Below are 18,382 nucleotides of genomic sequence, written 5' to 3'. Positions count from 1 at the left end.
TTGTTAAAGATAGGAGACTTGATCAATAGAAAAGGGAAAATCTGAAATACTGGAACTCAATAATCTGGAATTACTCAGGAAAAAACATTCCCTATTTGATAATTGTTGAGTAAGCTGGAAAGCAGAAATAACTCTAGACTAACATTTTATACCATAGTTTACAATAAATGAAAAATCGACACATGACCTGAATGATAAAAATGACCATAAACAATTAGAAAAGAGGCAGATCACATGCCTTTTGCAGTAATAGGTAGGAGATGAAATCTTAACCAAACAAGGAACATAGGTAATGACAAAAGATAAAAGAGATACTTTGATTATATGAAATAGAAAAGCTTTTGCAAAAAAACCAATTGTGCAAGTAGTTTAAGAAGGAAAATGGACAAATGGGAAAACTCTGTGTATGATGAGGCTTTGCTACCTGAGATATAGACAACTAATAGAAATGTAAATGACTAAAAGCCACTGTCTAATGGACAATTGGTCAGGTGAACTGAACAAAAACTCTCAAAAAAATGATGGCAAAGTAGTAATAAAATTCTCCAAATTATTAATCACAAGAGAACTGCAAATTCAAATAACTCTAAAGTTTTATTTTATTCCCAACAACTAGCAAAGAGGATAGAACACGTGAATGGTCAAAATTGGATGGGTTGTGGAAAGAAAAACACTTTCCCTGTTGGTGGGAAATCTAGACAATACAAAATCAAAGTATGTTAAATAGAAATAGAAGAACAAGTTATAGAAAATTTCTTGAAAGAGCTAACAGTAAAAATACTGTTTATGATCCTCTGATTAGTGATATGCTGTAAAGCATAATGCAGAAAGGCTGGAGCCCCAGAGTAAAAGCCACCAGCAGAGAGGACAGCCAGTGCCAAATCCAAATGAAAAATGAATTCCTATAGATAGTGAGGTCCTACAGATGGGTCTATTTGCAGATGACACAGTGTTGAGGGCTCTGACACTCCCTCCTCTGGCCTGCCCCTCCAGCATCACCCTTCTACTTGCCCTGAAGCCTTGTTGATTTGGAAGCTTTTAAGGAGATACTTTTGGTATGTTCTCTCCCAAGGCTGAAAGCTCATTCATCACTTCTCCAGTGAAGCCATGAACTCATCCAAGTGCGTATCTCCTCCAAAAACACACATGCTTGGCAACGAGTAAACCTTAACTGAGGATTAAGTGTCTGAGACTAGATTTGAACTCAGGTCCTCCTAACTCCAGGGCTGCTGCTCTATCCACTGTGCCACCTAGACTTAAGCCTTTTCTTGAAGAAATCCAGAGAGAGAGAGAGAGAGAGAGAGAGAGAGAGAGAGAGAGAGAGAGAGATGGGGGTGGCACAGAAAATAGAATTACACAGACAGAAAAAGAGAGACACGGAAATACAGAGAAAGAGTGACACAGGAAAAATGGGAGAGAAATTAGATACAGAGAAAGAGAAAAAGAGAGATAGAGATATATGTATGTACATGTGGATATATATATATATATATATATATACAGACAGACAAAGACAGAGAAAAAGAGGGAGAGAAATTAGAGATAGAGAAAAAGATTTATAGAAGTATATAGAAATATAATTATGATCTGTATAAATACAGTGTGAGAGAGGGAGAGAGAGAGAGAGAATGACAGAGAGAGACAACGAACAAAAACTTAAGTTTCAGGGCACCATTCATTTCACTTTGGGAGAGCTCCTGTTGTAAGAAGCTTTTCTTGATTGCAAACCCCAATCTGCCTAAATCCATCTCTTTGCTGCCTCCACCTACTGCTTCTCATTCTGTCCTATTGGGCCAAGCAGAATCAAGCTAATCCACTTAATACAGGAAGGTGGTGGTGGTGGCAGTGTTGTATACTGGAGGGAATCAGGGTTCAAGATGGATCTCTAATATATACAGGCTGTGAGATCCCAGGTAGGTCACAATACCCAGCAACCTCGAGCAAGTCCTTAAAGCTAAAAGTGACACAAGACTTGTCAGCTTTCAGTGGTAGAGGGCTTTTCCCTCCCTGGGAGTTTGCTCTACCATTGCCCCCCACCCCATGAGGATGACTGATGACAGTAGACAACTTCCATGTACAAGCCCTCTGAGGGTGGCAGACCACTGGACAACATGATCTCCTTGGTGTGCCCTCCAGTCCTGGGAGACAGCCAGGGCTTCTTGCTGCCAGTGGCAGGGCCAATTGACTATTTCTGGATCATAAATATGGCCCACATTTAGGTCCTCTTCAAGAAAGCTCATTAATGAACAGGACCCACAGTGATTAAATTCCACACTTCTCCCTGGAGATTGCTTTTGCCAAAAAATAATTTCCAAGACAGGTTTTAAATGTTAACTCTGCAAAGATATCAATCTGCCTGGCGCACACTCACACCCACATATAGAGAGCAGCCATAATTCATGGTGGTACGCCTTCCACACCCGCTCTCCCAGGTGGTACGGTGGCCAAGATGGGCAGCAGGAAGGAGCTGGCCATTCTGACCTGGGTTTTCCATAATAGTGATTAATTTCATTAATAAATCCTGATGGGGGAAACTGTCATTCTCATAGCATCCCAGAATGTGTGATCACAAATGAATGGGATTTTTAAAGTGATAGGATTTGAGAGTTATTTTAAAAAGAAAGGAAGAAAAAAAGGAAAGAAAAAGGGGGGAAAGAAGGGAAAAGGGAAAAAGAGGAAGAAAGAAAAAAGAGAAAGAAGGAAAGAAGGAAAAATGTTTTTTTTTTCTTTAGGTTCTTTGAAAATTAAAAACCAATAGAACCACCAGTTAATCCCCTTGATGGGAGCCCAGGAACAAAGGATTTGTCAGCATTTGTCAAGGGAACTTCAGAGTCATGGAACACTAAAATTAGCCAGTCTTCTGCTTGCTCCTGGGGCAGGCTTTGGTGTCCTGTTGAATGCAGTCCATCAATTAATTAATCAGCAAACACTGATTAAATGGGCCAAGCTAGATTGGGCCAGGTCTAAAGAATGAAGCAATCACTCCTCTCAAGAAGCTCATTCTGACCTATGAATGGAAATCCTAAATGCCCATGATGACTTGAACACTTAGACTTGAGTTACCCGGGGGTGGTGGTGGTGGTGGTGGTGAATCTCCACCATCTTGCTGAGGTCTAGTTTCCACATCTGCAAAATGGAGAGAATAATACCTCTCCATAGGATGAACATGATGGTCCAATGAGACAATGTCTGTTAAGCACAGAGCAAACTATAAAACTGGTACGTGAAGGATTGTGATTATTATTAATATTCATATTGTTATCACCAATAGCTAGGGCGTTAAGGTTTGAGAAATGCTTCACATACATTAACTCATTTTACCTTCAAAACAACTCTGGGAGGCAGATGCTGTTATCCCTATTTTACAGAAGAGGAAACTGAGGCATATAGAAGTTAAGGGACTTGCCTGGGTTCACAGAGCTTGTAAGTGTATTTGTGTCTGAATATGAACTCAGGTTTTCCTGGCCCCAGGCTCACAATGCTATCCATGTGCCACTCAACAGCATATGATCACCATCATCACTCTTATTGATAGTAGTAATAATTACCATAAAGACATTGCTTAGGAATCAAAGCACAGGATTAGGGTCCCTGACTAAACTCCACTTGGGACTAGTGATGGGATCTTGGCTCTGGAGACAAGATGGTCTCAGAGGGTATCAGATCACAGGGATTTCTTGGAGCCCAAGTGTCCCTTGGCAGTAGCCAGTCACAGCTGCTGAGTAGCAAGGGAGCTTGGACCTGTTCAAGTTCTGATCTAGGCTAGTTCACCCCTTTGGAAAAGGTCCCTTGTTCTCACAGGCTTACCATATTGCTTCTAGAATTATACAGCTTTAGCCCCACTGCAGCTCAGAACTCTCCAGTTCCCATGATCCATAAGCCTACCTCAATGGACCCTAATCATGAGAGACCAACCACATGAAGCCTTTACACCAGTGACCACTTCTAAACTTGCTTGGGCCAGTGACCACCTCTAAACTTACTCCTTTCCCCCAGTTTCCTCTTTCTCTTAAGGTACCACCATCCTCCTAGTCCCCCAGGGTGACAATTTGAGAGCATCCTTGATCTTATCTTCAATGTGCCTCAATCAATGTGCTTCTTCCCTCCCCCTCAGTCTCATTATTTGGCCAGTCTGGTAGTGTACCAGCAACTTACATTCAAACTAAGACCACAACCCTTCTCTAATTGTCCCTCTCACTATTCACTCTAATACTACCACTAACGTTTAGTCCAACTCATTTCCTTTTGCCTGAATGACCCCAAAAGTCTTCCCCTTGGTCTTCCAAATTCCAATTGTATCTTTTAGGTAGCTACCAAATGAATTTGCTAAAGCATAGACCCGATGTGTTCTCCTGCTTAAAAAAACTTAATCTCTGATAAGTAATATGTCCTTTTAATTTTCTGTAACATCTCTCCTTATATCTAGGTCATGTATCTATTTTGACCTTTATCTTGGTAATGGTGTAAGATATCGGTCTATGTCCAGTTTCTGCCATACTGCTTTCCAATTTTCCTAAACTTTTTTTTAAGCCAAATGATGAATTCTTACTCCAAAATCTTAAGTCTCTATATCTGTCAAATCTAAGGTTATTATATTTATTTGTTGCTGTAAATTGTATGTCTACCCTGTGCCACTGATCTACTTTTTTATTTCTTAGTCAGGACTAGATGGTTTTGAAAATTACTTCCTTATAATATAGTTTGAGAACTGGTACTGCTAAGCTTCATTCCTTTACATTTTTCCCCCTTTATTTCCTTTGACATTCCTGACTTTTTGTTCTCCCAAATGAATTTTGTTATTTTTGTTTAATTCAATAAATTAAATTTTTTGTAATTTAATTGGAATGATATTGAATAAATAGTTTAGGTAAAATTGTTATTGTTATTTTTATTCTATTGGCCCTGCCTACCCATGAACAATCAATATTTCTCCATTTATTTAAATCTGTTTTTATTTGCATAAAATATTTTTTATACTTTTGTTTATATAATTGTTTTGGCAGGTTTACTCCTAGACATTTTATGCTGCCTAGAATTATTTTAAATAGGGTATCTTTTACTATCTCTTCTTGCAGGGTTTTGTTTGTGATATATAGGAATACTGATAACTGTTATGGATTTACTTTATATCATGCTGCTCTACTAAAATTATTCATTGTTTCAACAAACTTTTTAGTTGAATCTTTGGAATTTTCCAAGTATATTATCATATAATCTGCAAAAAGAGAGCTTTATTACCTTATTCCCTATTCTTATTCTATTTCTTTTTCTTCTTATGGCAATTGTCGGGATTTCTAATACAATATTAATCATATTATTTGTAAGATTTATGGTTGGGGGAATACTTTACACATAAAAGATATAGAGAGCAAAATTAAGAATAAAATTAATAATTTTGGCTACATCAAGCAAAAAGAGCTTGTACAAATGATTAAAAGGAAAGCAGAAAATTGGGAAAAATTTTCTATGGATAGTTTATCAGATAAAAGTCTCATTTCTAAAATACATAAAGAACTTTGTCAAATATATAAGCATCAATCATTTCCAAACTGATAAATGATATAAACAGGCAGTTTTCTAATGAAGAAATCAAAACTATTTATAGTCATATAAAATATTTTAAGTCATTATTGATTAGAGAAATGAAAATTAAGACAACTACGAGATAATATTTTATATCTACCAGTCTGGCTAAAATGATTGAAGGGGAAAGCAACAGATGTTGGAGAGGATGTGGAAAAAATTGGTACACATTCATTGTTGGTGGAGTTGTGATTTGATTCAAACACTTTGGAGAATAGAGTGGACTTATGCCCAAAGAGTATTTTCCATACCTTTACCTTTTGATCTAACAAAACTTCTAGGTCTATTTCCAAAGATTATTATGGAAAAAGGAAAAGAACCTGTATGTTCTAAAATGTTTATAGCAGCTCTCTTTGTGTGACAAAGAGCTGGAAATTGCAGGGATGCCTCTTAATTGGAGAATAGTTGAACAAAATGTGGTATCTGATTGTGATGAAATACTGTTATAAGAAATGATGAGTTCAATGATCTTAGAAAAACATGCAAAGGTTTGCACGAAATAATGAAGAGTGAAATGAGCAGTAACAGCACTGTTGTTCTAAGAATAACTGAGTGAATAAGTCCTTTTGACTATTATAATTATTCAAATTAACTTTAAAAGAGAAAGAACTGATAAATAGGAATTTATATAGAATAATTTTACATATAGAACCATTTGCATCTAATGGCAACCATATATAAGGCGGGAGAAGTGAGGGGAGGAAAAAATAAAAAAGAAATTTACATGATAATTTTATTGTATATTTAAAAGGAATAGAGAATTACACATGATAGATTTGCAGTTTCATGTGCAGTCATATTTTTTAATTGTACTATGTTATGGAAATGCTTATTTTATTCTACAAATTAGAAACAAATAAATGTGAAAAAAACACCCTCTAGAATAAAATATAAAGTTCCCAGTCTTGTAATGAAACCCTTCCATAAGTGCCTTCCAGCCTTCCAGACTCATTTCTCGTTATGCCCCTTCCTCCGTTTTCTACCCTCCTGCCGACCTGATTTACTTGCTGTTCCAAGACCTTGGCACTCTATTTCCCATCTTGCTGCCTTGTATAGATCTTGTCCTTCCTCCTCACTCTAACACCCTTGTGAGCCCTTCCACAATGCCCTCGGATCTTCCTACTTACTGGTTCTCTCTCTCTCTCTCTCTCTCTCTCTCTCTCTCTCTCTCTCTTTCCCTCCTTTACTCATTTACTTTTCTGACACATTATCACAGAATGGAAGCAAAGATAGTTTTCTATTTTTCTCTTTGTATTCCTTCCACCTCACACAGTATCAGGTAAAGAGTGTAGATGGTTAATAAATGTTTGCAGAATTGACTTGGCTGACTCCCTGCTTAAGGGACCTGGTCCTCAGAGAACTGGCTTTTCTCTGTTCAAAGTTCACACTTGAAGTTTTCATTTGATCATGGTAAGGAAGAAGAGAGCAGTGAAATTAGAGGCCTTAGAGATGGCACACGTGGAAGAGGGACTCTACAGATTATCCACACAGGTTCTGGGAAATTTGAGAGAGAGAGAGAGAGAGAGAGAGAGAGAGAGAGAGAGAGAGAGAGAGAGAGAGAGAGAGAGAGAGAGAGATTTGCCCAAGGTCATATTGTTTGTGGCAGATGTGAGGTGTGGGCCAGATCCTCTGGTGCCCAATCCAGGAACCATTCTGCTCCTCCCCTGGTTCAGAGGGGAGAACTTGCCAGAACTAGCTTTCACTGGCTTGGCCTGTGAGGAAAGAATTTCCACACCCAGCAAGAGTTTGCTCCAGTGATATAACCATAGTTTTGATAAAACTGTAGGCCCTGTGAGGGCCCCCTCTTTGGAATGAGAAGGCAGCCCAGAATCCAGGCAGTGTAGGCGGCTTTCCTAGGTAAACAGAATCCGGTCTGCACTCTTCTCTCCCAAAGAGAACAAGAGATGAGGTTGGACAGAAGGAGTATGGGGGAGAAGCAGCAGCAGCATTTCCCCTTGGGTGGTTGTCTTGGGAGCTGACTAGGTGGTGTGACCTGGGTGTCCATTGGGACTTCTGTGATTAATTCAACAACCTCATTGTGAACTTTCCTTCCATAGAAGCAAATGAATGCTTCCACCCTTGAACAGGAAGGAAGGAACAGTCAATGAGCAACTAAGGAAAAAAGATTTTGGAAAGCGCGAGCTCAGCAAGAGGAAAAGTGCTGAGAATGAACTCTCATTTCTGGTAGGTTCAAGGATTATTTTAGTCCAGTGAGTGACTTTTTATCAATGTCTTCCCAATTACAAAGCGCTTTTCCAGAAGACGGGGTCTTTCTTTGGCATGCCTTGGTGTGGCTAAGGGCTGTAGATACAAAGAAAGGCAAAAGACAGTTCCTGCTCCGGAGGATTTACAGTCTAATGGGAGATCACAGCAGTGAGACAAGCAACAGAGGCCTCCGAAGGGCAGAAAGCTACCTTCACCTAGAGGGGGCCAGGAGTCCCTTGGCACATTGGAGCAGTGGCCACAGTAAACCAGTGAGGAAGTTTTGAAAACAGTGATAAAGGCATCATCCCAGAAATGGAGGGTAGGAAGAAAAGATGAACTGGCCAGGTTTGGTCAAGATGGTATCCTTATGATGTCCAGAGGAAGCAAGCAAGTCCTTGCAGTGGATGGAGAGGCCCTCCGTCACTATTTGCCAAGCTTAGGGGAAGACATGACTAAAAGACTCAGGATTGGGAGTCCCAATTGAGGAGCTTTCTGAGTTGGTGGAGGGACTAATGGAACTCTGCATTGATGAGGTCAGAGCTCCATTAGAGTGTTTGAGTACTAAGAATAATCTCAAAATATTGTCTTCATTTTGATGGGTTGAAATCTATGTTTATCACTGTGGCAAACTTTCAGTGGGAGTAGAAATTTCTTCCACAAATAAAGTCTGGCAAACTGGTCTGCATTCTAAATTAGTTTAGAGAATCACCTGAGAGGTTAGGTGACCTGGCCAGAATCACACAGTTGGAATGTGTAACGGGCAGAACTTGGATCTAGAGTTGTAGATCCAAGGCCTCTACCCACTACTGGCCAACTCAGCCAGCCTCCAAAATCTCTCCATGAAGATGAACAGGGTTGAGTTCCTTACCTTGGAGGGCAAAAAGTCTCAGGACCTGAACTCAAATCTACCTGACTTTGGTACTCTCTATAGCTCACAGAAGATTGGGAGAATGTACTACATAAATAGATGAGGACATCCATTGTAAGTACAAGCATTCCCATTGGGGAGGATGATAGTCTGCCTAAATCCCCAACTCCTAATATGGTGCCTCACACACAGCAGTCTTTCCTCATCAATCAGCATGATCTCAAGAACCTTCCCCACTGTACTGATCCTCTGGATGCCCTTCCTGAATAGTGGAGTCCAGAAGTGGATGTAGTTTTGGTAATGACTTCTCTTTTCTAGGATTGCCTTTTCCCCAAGCCTGGTAAGAATGTTCTGGAATCAGTGAAGTAGTGATGGGTAGAATCCGACAAAAGTTAACTACCTCTCTCCCATGGATAAAATGTACAGGATTCTTGTGCTGCGTGGGAAGCCTGGCTAGATGGTCTCCAACTTCCCTTCCATCTTTATGATTCTATGATTCAGTTACAGAATCAAATCTAAAACATATGTTTGAATGAGGTTATAATCTTAGCTTTCTAAATAACAAGAACGATGCCCCTGTTTCTCCCAGAAGGAAGATTTCCATCTGCACAGCCCTCCCAGAGGATAATAACAAGAATGTGTTGAACTCCTTACAATAATTATCTCATTGGGTCTTTGCAACAACCTTGGGAGGTAGATACCATCATTATCCCCATTTTATAGATGGAGGAATGGAGGTGAACTGGGGTTAGGTGACTAGCCCAGCTAGTGAGTGTCTGAAGCTGGATGAGAACTCAAGGCTACCTGATTCCAGGCCAGGTGCTCCCTCCTCTGTGGCTCCCTCTTGCTTCCTGGGTCATTCTAATATTTTACTAGTGAAGAAATTTGGTTTTAGATGTTTCCATTGGAAATACAAGTCACCTTTCTGCATGAACAGTTCCCAGGTCCTAGGAACCAGGGAATAGCCAGAAGCATTGCCTCTACTCACCCAGTGGATGGATTCATGATGCAGCCTCCTTTATCCGTCATAGCTTGACAGTGACATCCCCGCTCCAGGGTATCATGATTCATGCCCAAGTTGTGCCCGAGCTCATGGGCCAGGGTGACGGCTGCACCAAGAGGACTGTCTGAGTGATCCTCAAAGACAGACAGAAACACAAAGAGTTCATGTCCCTTTTGTCACACTTCACTTCATTCTTAGTTTAATACAACCTATCTTTGAGGGTGTTTACAATGCTTTGGAATCAGAAAAGAGGAGGCTTTTAACATGTTTGGAGACAATAAGATCACTTTTCAAGTTTTCCATCCTTACTTATACTGTGGTAGACTGTTCCCCATAGCCACATGCTAGGGAGGGGTTGGAATTTTCTCTGGTTAATTTATTATTTGATTAAATCTTTTGTTTTGAACTAATGTGTCTTCTGAATGGTTGGAAAGAGGAAACACATTGGTGGGGGCTCAAATGCTATGGTTTCTGAGTGTGCTGATGCACAATGTCTCAACCTTGGGATAGCTTTTCTGGAGGTTCCATGCATAAGTCTGGGCATCAAAGGCTTTAAATATATATATTTATAGTTTAAACTATCTCCTTTCTTCTTGTTTTAGAGTTCTCTACATCTTCCCCAGGATGAGGTGGTTCATGCTATTTTCCCTACTCTGTTTTTTGAATTTTCTCAGAAGTTAGCATTCTATTTGGACCCAAGTATACATTCATTTTCCCTATGAGGGACAGCAAAACCAACTATTACCATTTTATTAAGTTTTAATTTGGGGCAGCTAGGTGGCACAGTGGATAGCACACTGGCCAGCGCACTGGCCTTGGAGTCAGGAGTACCTGGCTTCAAATCCAACCTCAGCCACTTAATAATGACCTAGCTGTGTGGCCTTGGGCAAGCCACTTAACCCCATTGCCTTGAAAAAAAATCTAAAAAAAAGTTTTAATTTAATCTCTTTTTGTTTTGTCTTATCCCAAAATAAAATGAATACGGAAGCATAGGTCTTGTGAGTGAGACTAAGTGAGCCCAAATATCCACCCCCCTTCCCCCCAGCCCAGCATGTTTGTTCTCACCAACTTCAGACTATTCTAGATCATTCAGAACAATTCAGGATTAATGGTGGCGGGGGTAGTGTTCTAATAGGTTTTCAGAGATTCCAGATTGAATCAAGTTAGACCAGATTGGTTGCAGAAGAGATAGAATGTGAAAAGGGACAGTGGCCTTTGGATGTTCAGATTTCTGCTCTTGGACTCCACAATGAGATTGTCTGTAATAAGGTCATTTCTCCATTTGGTCATCACAGTGTGATAACCTCACTCCTAACAGAGAACCAGATTTCCTCTCACAGACATTAAAAATCAACATAAGGAGGAGCAGTTAGGGGATGCAGTGGATAGAACACTGGCCCTCTAATCAGGAGGACCGGAGTTCAAATTTGACCTCAGACACCTAATAATTGCCTAGGTGTGTGACCTTGGGCAAGTCACTTAGCCCCAATGCCTAAATAAATAAAATTAAAAAAAATCAATACAAGGATGCTAAGATTCAGTTTAAACTAATTGGGTTAGTGATGGGTTTGTTAATTAATAAATGTGATTCACGCACATCTCCAAAGAGAGACGTTCCCGTTTCTGGCTTATTGAAATATTTTGTTCTTGGCCAGTTAGTTCTGAGAATGTCATGAACTGCTGATGCTCAATGAGGAAATGTTTTGTGTGAGCAGAAGAGAAAGGAAACTGTGACAAAGTCCTAGGCAGGGGTGAGAGATGGAATGAGGGGGCAGGGAACAAGCATTTCCAGAGCCTATTATGCTTTACAGAGGCAATCCCATTTTTACCCTCAGAAAAACTGGGGAGTTAAGTGTTATTATCCCCATTTTACAGTTGCAGAAACCAAGGCAAACTGAGACTTGCCCAAGGTCACACAGCTATTAAGGAAAAACTGGATTTGAATTCAAATCTCTCTGATTTAGGCTCAGGAAGCTGACACTTTTCTCTACGAGGAAAAATAGATTGTCCCTACCATGAAAACTCTTGGACAGTTTCTCTTAAACAAGAGGGCACCCAAGAACTCAAAGGTGTTTTTCCTCTTTTTAGAGCTGTCAGTGGGAATCCCTCATTGAGCCGTTAACCCTAAATGGACCAAGGAAGATGTATGACCTCCCAAGACCTCCTGTCCTTCCCTGTTAGGAGAACGGGAAAGAGCTGATGGAATTTCTAGTAAATTATTCGGTTTAAATTTGAGTTTTCAGCTAAAGTGAACCTTATGCATACATAGTGAGAAATCAGTTCTGAAGAACAAGACATAGGAGAGGAGAGAATAAGCAACTAGGGCATGTGGAAGTCTGCAGCTATCATGTTCTTGGAGAAAATTCAAGGAATTTGCCCTTAATAAGGACAATGCTCTCCTTCTGGGTCTTGGGGATTACACAATGCCTAGGGGTTTTGAAGGAACTTTTGAAGGGAGAGAAGGCCTTATTTCAGTAATGAGAGGCAATGTGGCATGATAGTTGGAGAGAAGGAGCCTCGGATTCATGTTTACATTGTTCAAAGTATACACTGGCTGTGTGGCTCTGGGCGAGTGAATTGACCATTCAGTGGCCCTGGCAATTCTTTATGACTTACATCTTAAAGTTCTGATCTGCTTGGGTAGAAAGAGTATCCTTCTTGGGAAATCCAAATACTAATGAAATCCCAGGTACAACATGATAAAAATTAGCTACTGAGAGAGAATATGGCGAGCTGCCTTTGGAGCTAGAGACACCTGGGCTCATGTCTTCCTCTGATGTATCGGAACTGGGAGACCTTGGGGTTAGGGCGAATCAAACTAGTAGACAGGCCTTATTGTCAGGGACGTGAGTTCCTATGTGATCCTGGCTGAGTTCTTTGACTTCTGTGGGGCTCAGTTTCTTCATGTCTAAAATGAGTGAGTCCAAAGTCCCTACCTGTGCTAAAGCAAAGTTCTTAGGAACACCCCATTCTCTGGACAAATCCCAAAGTCTGTACCTGACAGTTGAGTTGTTGGTTTGCAAAAGTGAATGAACAAAGTCATTATTTTGGCACCTCCTATGTACAAAGCACTGTGAGGAGCAATGGGAATATGTATACAAGAGTGCACCAGACAGTCCTTGCTCTCCAGGCATTCCCCTTCCAAGAGGGCTAGTGGTCTATGGAGGGATCAGCTGCAGACCAGAGGGAAAATCCCAATGGACTTAGCATGTGGCAGCAAAGCAGAGGCTCCAGGGTCCCTTGAAGTTTCATTTCCATGAACAAAACTATATTTGCTTCTAATGTCAACTCCTTTCGAGGAGTTCCCTTACTCATGATGCTCTGCTGCTCAATGGCAGCACAATGGGTGGACTGTAGGATTGAAGTTTAGAAGATCTGAATTCAAATCCTGCCTCAGATACTGAGCTGTATGATCCTACATAAGTCGTTTGACCTTTCCCACCTCAGTTTTCTCCTCTGTAAAATGGGGGTAAATATTCCAGAGTTGTTATGAGACTCAAATGAGATAATATTGTAAAGTGCTTTCCAACCTGAAAGCATTATCCAAGAACCCAAAGCTGTCATCTTGCTTCGTAAGGCATCAGACAAGTATATCATAGAGACCAGGGAGCTTTAGAGGGACATGTCTGATTTTATCTTGACCATCTCCTTCAGAAATAACCAAAAGAAATGTTTCCTCACCATTTCAGTTCCTTTGGGGACAGGGACTAGATCACTTTCATCTCTGTTGCCCCACCAGTCCCTAGCATGGTGACTGGCATATCATAGGTACTTAATATTTATTGATTAAGTGACCATCTTGGTTCATAACATTTATCAAAAACCAAAGTCAAGTGAGGTCAGACAGCTAAAAGGCTGGGGCCTTGGGAAGACAGAGCAAGGGCCCAACAACTCACCTGAGCAATCAAATGAACGAATAAATCAATCCAAGACCTCAGGGGTCAGGAGCATGCTTTTGGTTTTTAGTGAAACTCCTCCTTGCTATCTCTAGGACTTTTTGTAGGTCTTGAAGACATGGGGTGATGATCAGTTTTATGGCTGCAAATATTCTTAACTTTTTTTTTAACATCATAAGGACATAGGAGGAACAGGAAAGTCTGGGTGCTTTGCTCAAACTGTGATTTTCTCTTGGACAGGATCAAGATTCTAAATGCCCTTGTGTTTTCTGGGACTTGCTCTTCCAAAGTCGTTTAGCATCTACCCCTGGCCAGTGTTAAAAACTTTAAAGACCATCTCCTTACTGAGGCTGGCTGCTTAATTAGCAGAATAAATCCTCTGATCATTAAATGGAATCTTCAGTCCAACAGTCATGTCCCAAAATAACCTTTTTGTCTCAGTCATTTTAATTATGCTGCTGCTGCTTCTGTGATCACACTTTTCTGCAGTTTTTTTGGAGAAGGAAACTTTAGGGAGAGTGTTTGAAGACAGACTAAGTGATATGTGTCAAAACAATCCCCTTAATAGTGTGAGTTTATCTCTAGACATTTTAATTGTCAAAGAATAGGAGGACTTTGGGAAGAATGAGGATTTGATTTCAGTTGTCACACACACACACACACACACACACACACACACACACACACACACACGCTCTCACAAATTAACTGTAGTGGATTGGAAAGTCAGTAACAGATTATAAGAGTCACAGATTAGGAATTTCTCCCTTCTTTAAAATTCTACAGGCCTTGCCATATGAAAACTGCAGTTTGGGGCTGACTGGAAATCATCCTGGGCCCAAGGGCACCACATTTATCAGCAAAACCCAACCAAGGTTGCTTTAGCATAAAAGGGCTATGGGGCCAAGGAAAACTCACAAAGGATTGGAGAGCAGGGACTGTCTTTTGCCTTTCTTTGTCCAGGGCCGGGGAAATATTAAACATTTAATAAATGATTATTCACTCACTGATCAACTGAAAATGATTTTTGTGAGGTCTGAGACCCCAGTGGTAAGTCCCATTCATCTGTCCTTGAGATGTGTGTCTACATTAACTTCTAACCGTGACCCAAAGCAGATGGGAAAAGCCTGTCATGTAGGCTCATGGGGAAGATTAGCTTAGGAAATAAATATGTGAGGAGAAATGACTAGACTATGGAAGAGAACCCTTTATTCCCTAACATACAACTGGATCTTTTCAAATGTTCTTTAAAAATGTGGTGTGATTTTTAAAGATTTCTTGGAAGGGTCAGACTTTATGTAATGGAGATGGAAGGCCAGGCTAAGACTATCCCCTGTTCAAACTCTGGTTCTCTTGGAGCACTAACTATTCATACCAAGCACAGGACAGGGTGAATATTCCATCTGTATTCCTGTGACAGGACTAGGCGGCACTGCCCTGGAGGGTAGCACATCAAACCAATCTGTTCCCTAAATCTGGAGGAGACAATGCTCTCTGGGTTCCCCAGACCAATCTTCCCTCTGATATCAACATGGTTAGAATGACTCTTTTTACAACAGCGCACCTTTCAAATCTTCTTCCTAAGATACACACATACATTGTCCATCAGCCTGGAGGCACTGATGGTGTCTGTGATAGCAAATAATGACCCCCCTCCCCCAGCCATGGAGTAGGATTCTTGGAGGCCATCCCAGGGACAACTTCTGGCTAAACCTAATTGACCAAAGCTTGTGCAAAGAGCACATGAAATGATGGTTACTGTTCTCAGGCCTTGATCCATCTACCTACCTCAAGGCTGTAGCAAAGGCTTCCCACAGTTGAATGATTTGACCAGAAGTTGCAGACCCACTTTGAATCATATATGACCAGTCATGATTTTTCTTTCCCTCCCCACCAATTCAATTTGCTGTATATATCATCAATGATTTCAAAGAGATTTGGGTAGATATAAGTACATGGTATTTGAGCTGTAATTGAACTTGGAAAACCCTATGGAAAAAGCCTTTATGTCCTCTATTAGCAAGGATCACATCTGTGAAGGTGTCACAGTAGAAAAAAGGGGAACGGCACTGTGGGCCAATCCACACCTCTACCCACTTACCATGACTACACCTCCAGACTGCTCAGCTGTACACATGCTCATGATGGGTGCCATTCCAATGGTGGTCCCTTGGAAGTAAACCCCACTGGGAAAAGAAAAAAGAACATAAGACTTTACCTGGAAATAGATGGGCCCCCAAATCCAAAAGGTTATTTTGTGAACTTTGGATTCTCTTTCTAAAGGTATCCTTGGCCAGGGCATGCCACTGAAAGATTCAGAAGAGGGATAGGCAGGGCAATGACTTGAAGGTGCTGAGAGGCAGCTACTGGTTGAGCATAAGAGAAAACTTGCTAAAGACAACTCTAGAAGAGTCTCCACGCTCACTTTGCTGTTCCCTTGTCCAGGGGATTCTGGCTTAGCTATAGGTCGCACCAAATGGTTTCCATTTAGTTCCCAGCCACCTCAAAGGGCCTGTGCTTCTATGGAATAGTCTAGATCAGCTGAAAATGAGCTTTTGAAGACCACCTCCTTGGTTTTCTGACTTCATAGGATTCTTTTTTCCTTCCTGCTCAGGACATGACCCAGACTCAGAGCTCACTCAGAGTCATGGATCATTTGAACTTGAGAGGTGAATGACCCCAGAAATCAGTAAGGCCCCAAGGCTTTTTGAGACCACAATCATCTTTTCTTCTAGCTTTCTTCTTCACAATAATGTGCTGAGGACAGGTCCCTAGCACATAGTAGGCTTTTCATAAATGCATGTGCAGTGAGGTACAGTGGGGAGTCTTCCTGTTTCCCATAGTTGAAAGTGTTCATCCAAAAGGACAGTTTTATGTAATATTTTGAAAAAAGTAACATCACATATGCAGCCCAAGTCCTTAGACCAAGGTTAATTGGTACTTAGTAAATTTGAAAATACAAAGATGTGGCTACCCTGAGATCCTTTTGTTGCAGGAAAGAAGTGTGAAGATGTCCCCTGGAATCACAGAATCTTTGGGATGGAATGAATCTCATTTGGTCTGATCCATTCCTGAACTGAGAATCCCCTACAATTGCTCCATCAATAGCTAGCTTTGCATTGGGGTAACCCAGTTAGAGCCTCCCGACCTTACCTATTTGGGGTCACTCTCATTCAAACATTTACCCTTAGCTAAAGCCAAAGTCCACCCAGCACTCCTGGTTCTGCCTTTAGGGGTCAAACAAAGTAAATCTACCTCATTTTCCACATAGAAGAGATCTGTCCACCATGGGACACAGAGGACATCAGGGAACTTCTCCAAGAGTCACATATCTCTAGAATGCTATGGGTTCTGATTTGATGCTGTGATTGTGGGCAATTTAGACAGCAGATTCTGGGAAACATCTAGATGGTGATGGGGCCAATGAAGGTGACTCAACAGACATAACTAACTCCAAATAAGTTCACTAGGCCTGAATTGGGACCTTGGCCCTGTCATTTAACCTGAGTAACCTTGGGCAAATCACTTAACCTCTTAAGTCTCAATTTCCAAATCTGTAAAATGAAAGTATTGGAAAGATGGTATCTAGCTTGTCTTCCAGCTCTTGGGCTATGATCCTATAACCCAAGTTGCATTGTATTTCATGGTTTTAAAATTTTTTTGGATGTCTTTTCCTTTAACATTGTCTTTCCCTACTCTATTCTCCTCACCTCCCTCCTTTTCACAAAGGTAAATGATGCCATAATGTCCAGATGTGACCATAGAAGCAACATTCTGTTCTCGTAGTCTTCCACCTCTTCATGGAAAGGAAAGATAGACTTATCCATCAGGAAGCATTTACTTAGGTTTACTAAGTTCCAGGAATCATAGCTGGTAGTGGGGACACCAAACCAAATTTGCAAGTTTCTACTTACAATCAGGAAACTCCTGCTTCTATCGGTAGAGACCACATGTACTACTATTAGCATGTTCGAGATGGATACCAAAGGTTGCTTGTTTACTGAGGGCTGGGGAGGAGGTCTCAACAGCTGGGGGTGGGGAGAATCTTTAAGAAGACAGTAATAAAAATGGGCTCATTTCCCAATCTACTCTCCATGGCTGTTACTGTTTTGCTAATTATTCACGTCAATTATTCATCGAGTCTGATATCTTTTTTCTTACTCTATTTCTATAGGCAGAGCAGGAAGCCCAGCCCCCTCACCTTACAAGCTGGGCATTATCATGGGGTTTTCGAGGTAGCAGCTTCATCTTTCTCCAGTCCAGAAATTCATGAAGACTTGTAAACGGGTCCTGACTGATGGAGCACTTATCAATATCATTCCAGACTTCAACTCCAACCAATACTATTCGAATGTTCAGCGGTCTGTAAAACTAAAGAAATTGGACAAGCTATTAGATCACAGTTTGTGAAAATTCCTTCATGGTAAACTCATCAAAACACCATCTACAATCCACTCCTCCATCCCTCTCCACCCCTCACTTTTTAACCCTGTGCAATGGGGCTTTGGTTCACATCATTCTACTTGCCCCAATGGCTCTCTCTAAGGAGATCAAACAGGGCTGTCAAGTGGCACTGGGCCTGGAGGCAGGAAGACTCATTTTTTGAGTTCAAACTCAGCTTCAGACACTTACTGGCTATGTCACTCTGGGCAAGTCACCTAACCCTGTTTGCCTCAGTGCAAAATGAGTGGGAGAGGAAATGGCCAACCACTCCAGTATCTTTGCCAGAAAACCCCAAAATGGTCATGAAGAGTCAGACAGGACTGAAAAAAAAAGACTGAATAAGAAAAAGATGATCAATGACCAAAGGACCCTAATCAGTGACCT

At 41.0% G+C, this 18,382-nt stretch overlaps 1 protein-coding gene across 1 annotated transcript in view; it reads right to left on the bottom strand.

Annotated features, from left to right (window-relative positions):
• The window catches only part of ADAM12 (ADAM metallopeptidase domain 12), a 371,590-nt gene that overhangs the window by 94,317 nt on the left and 258,891 nt on the right, over positions 1–18,382 (bottom strand). The window contains exons 9-11 of the mRNA XM_074232182.1: positions 17,757–17,926; positions 15,657–15,741; positions 9,645–9,793 (exon numbers count right to left, since the gene is read on the bottom strand). Of these exons, the coding sequence (XP_074088283.1) occupies positions 9,645–9,793; positions 15,657–15,741; positions 17,757–17,926 (404 nt within the window). The remainder of the gene's footprint in view (positions 1–9,644; positions 9,794–15,656; positions 15,742–17,756; positions 17,927–18,382) is intronic.

Source organism: Macrotis lagotis, chromosome 4 (assembly GCF_037893015.1).
Source record: "Macrotis lagotis isolate mMagLag1 chromosome 4, bilby.v1.9.chrom.fasta, whole genome shotgun sequence".
In the NCBI taxonomy this organism is placed as follows: domain Eukaryota; kingdom Metazoa; phylum Chordata; class Mammalia; order Peramelemorphia; family Peramelidae; genus Macrotis; species Macrotis lagotis.
The sequence above is the reverse complement of the archived record's forward strand: the minus strand, read 5'-3'. Positions and strand labels throughout refer to the sequence as shown.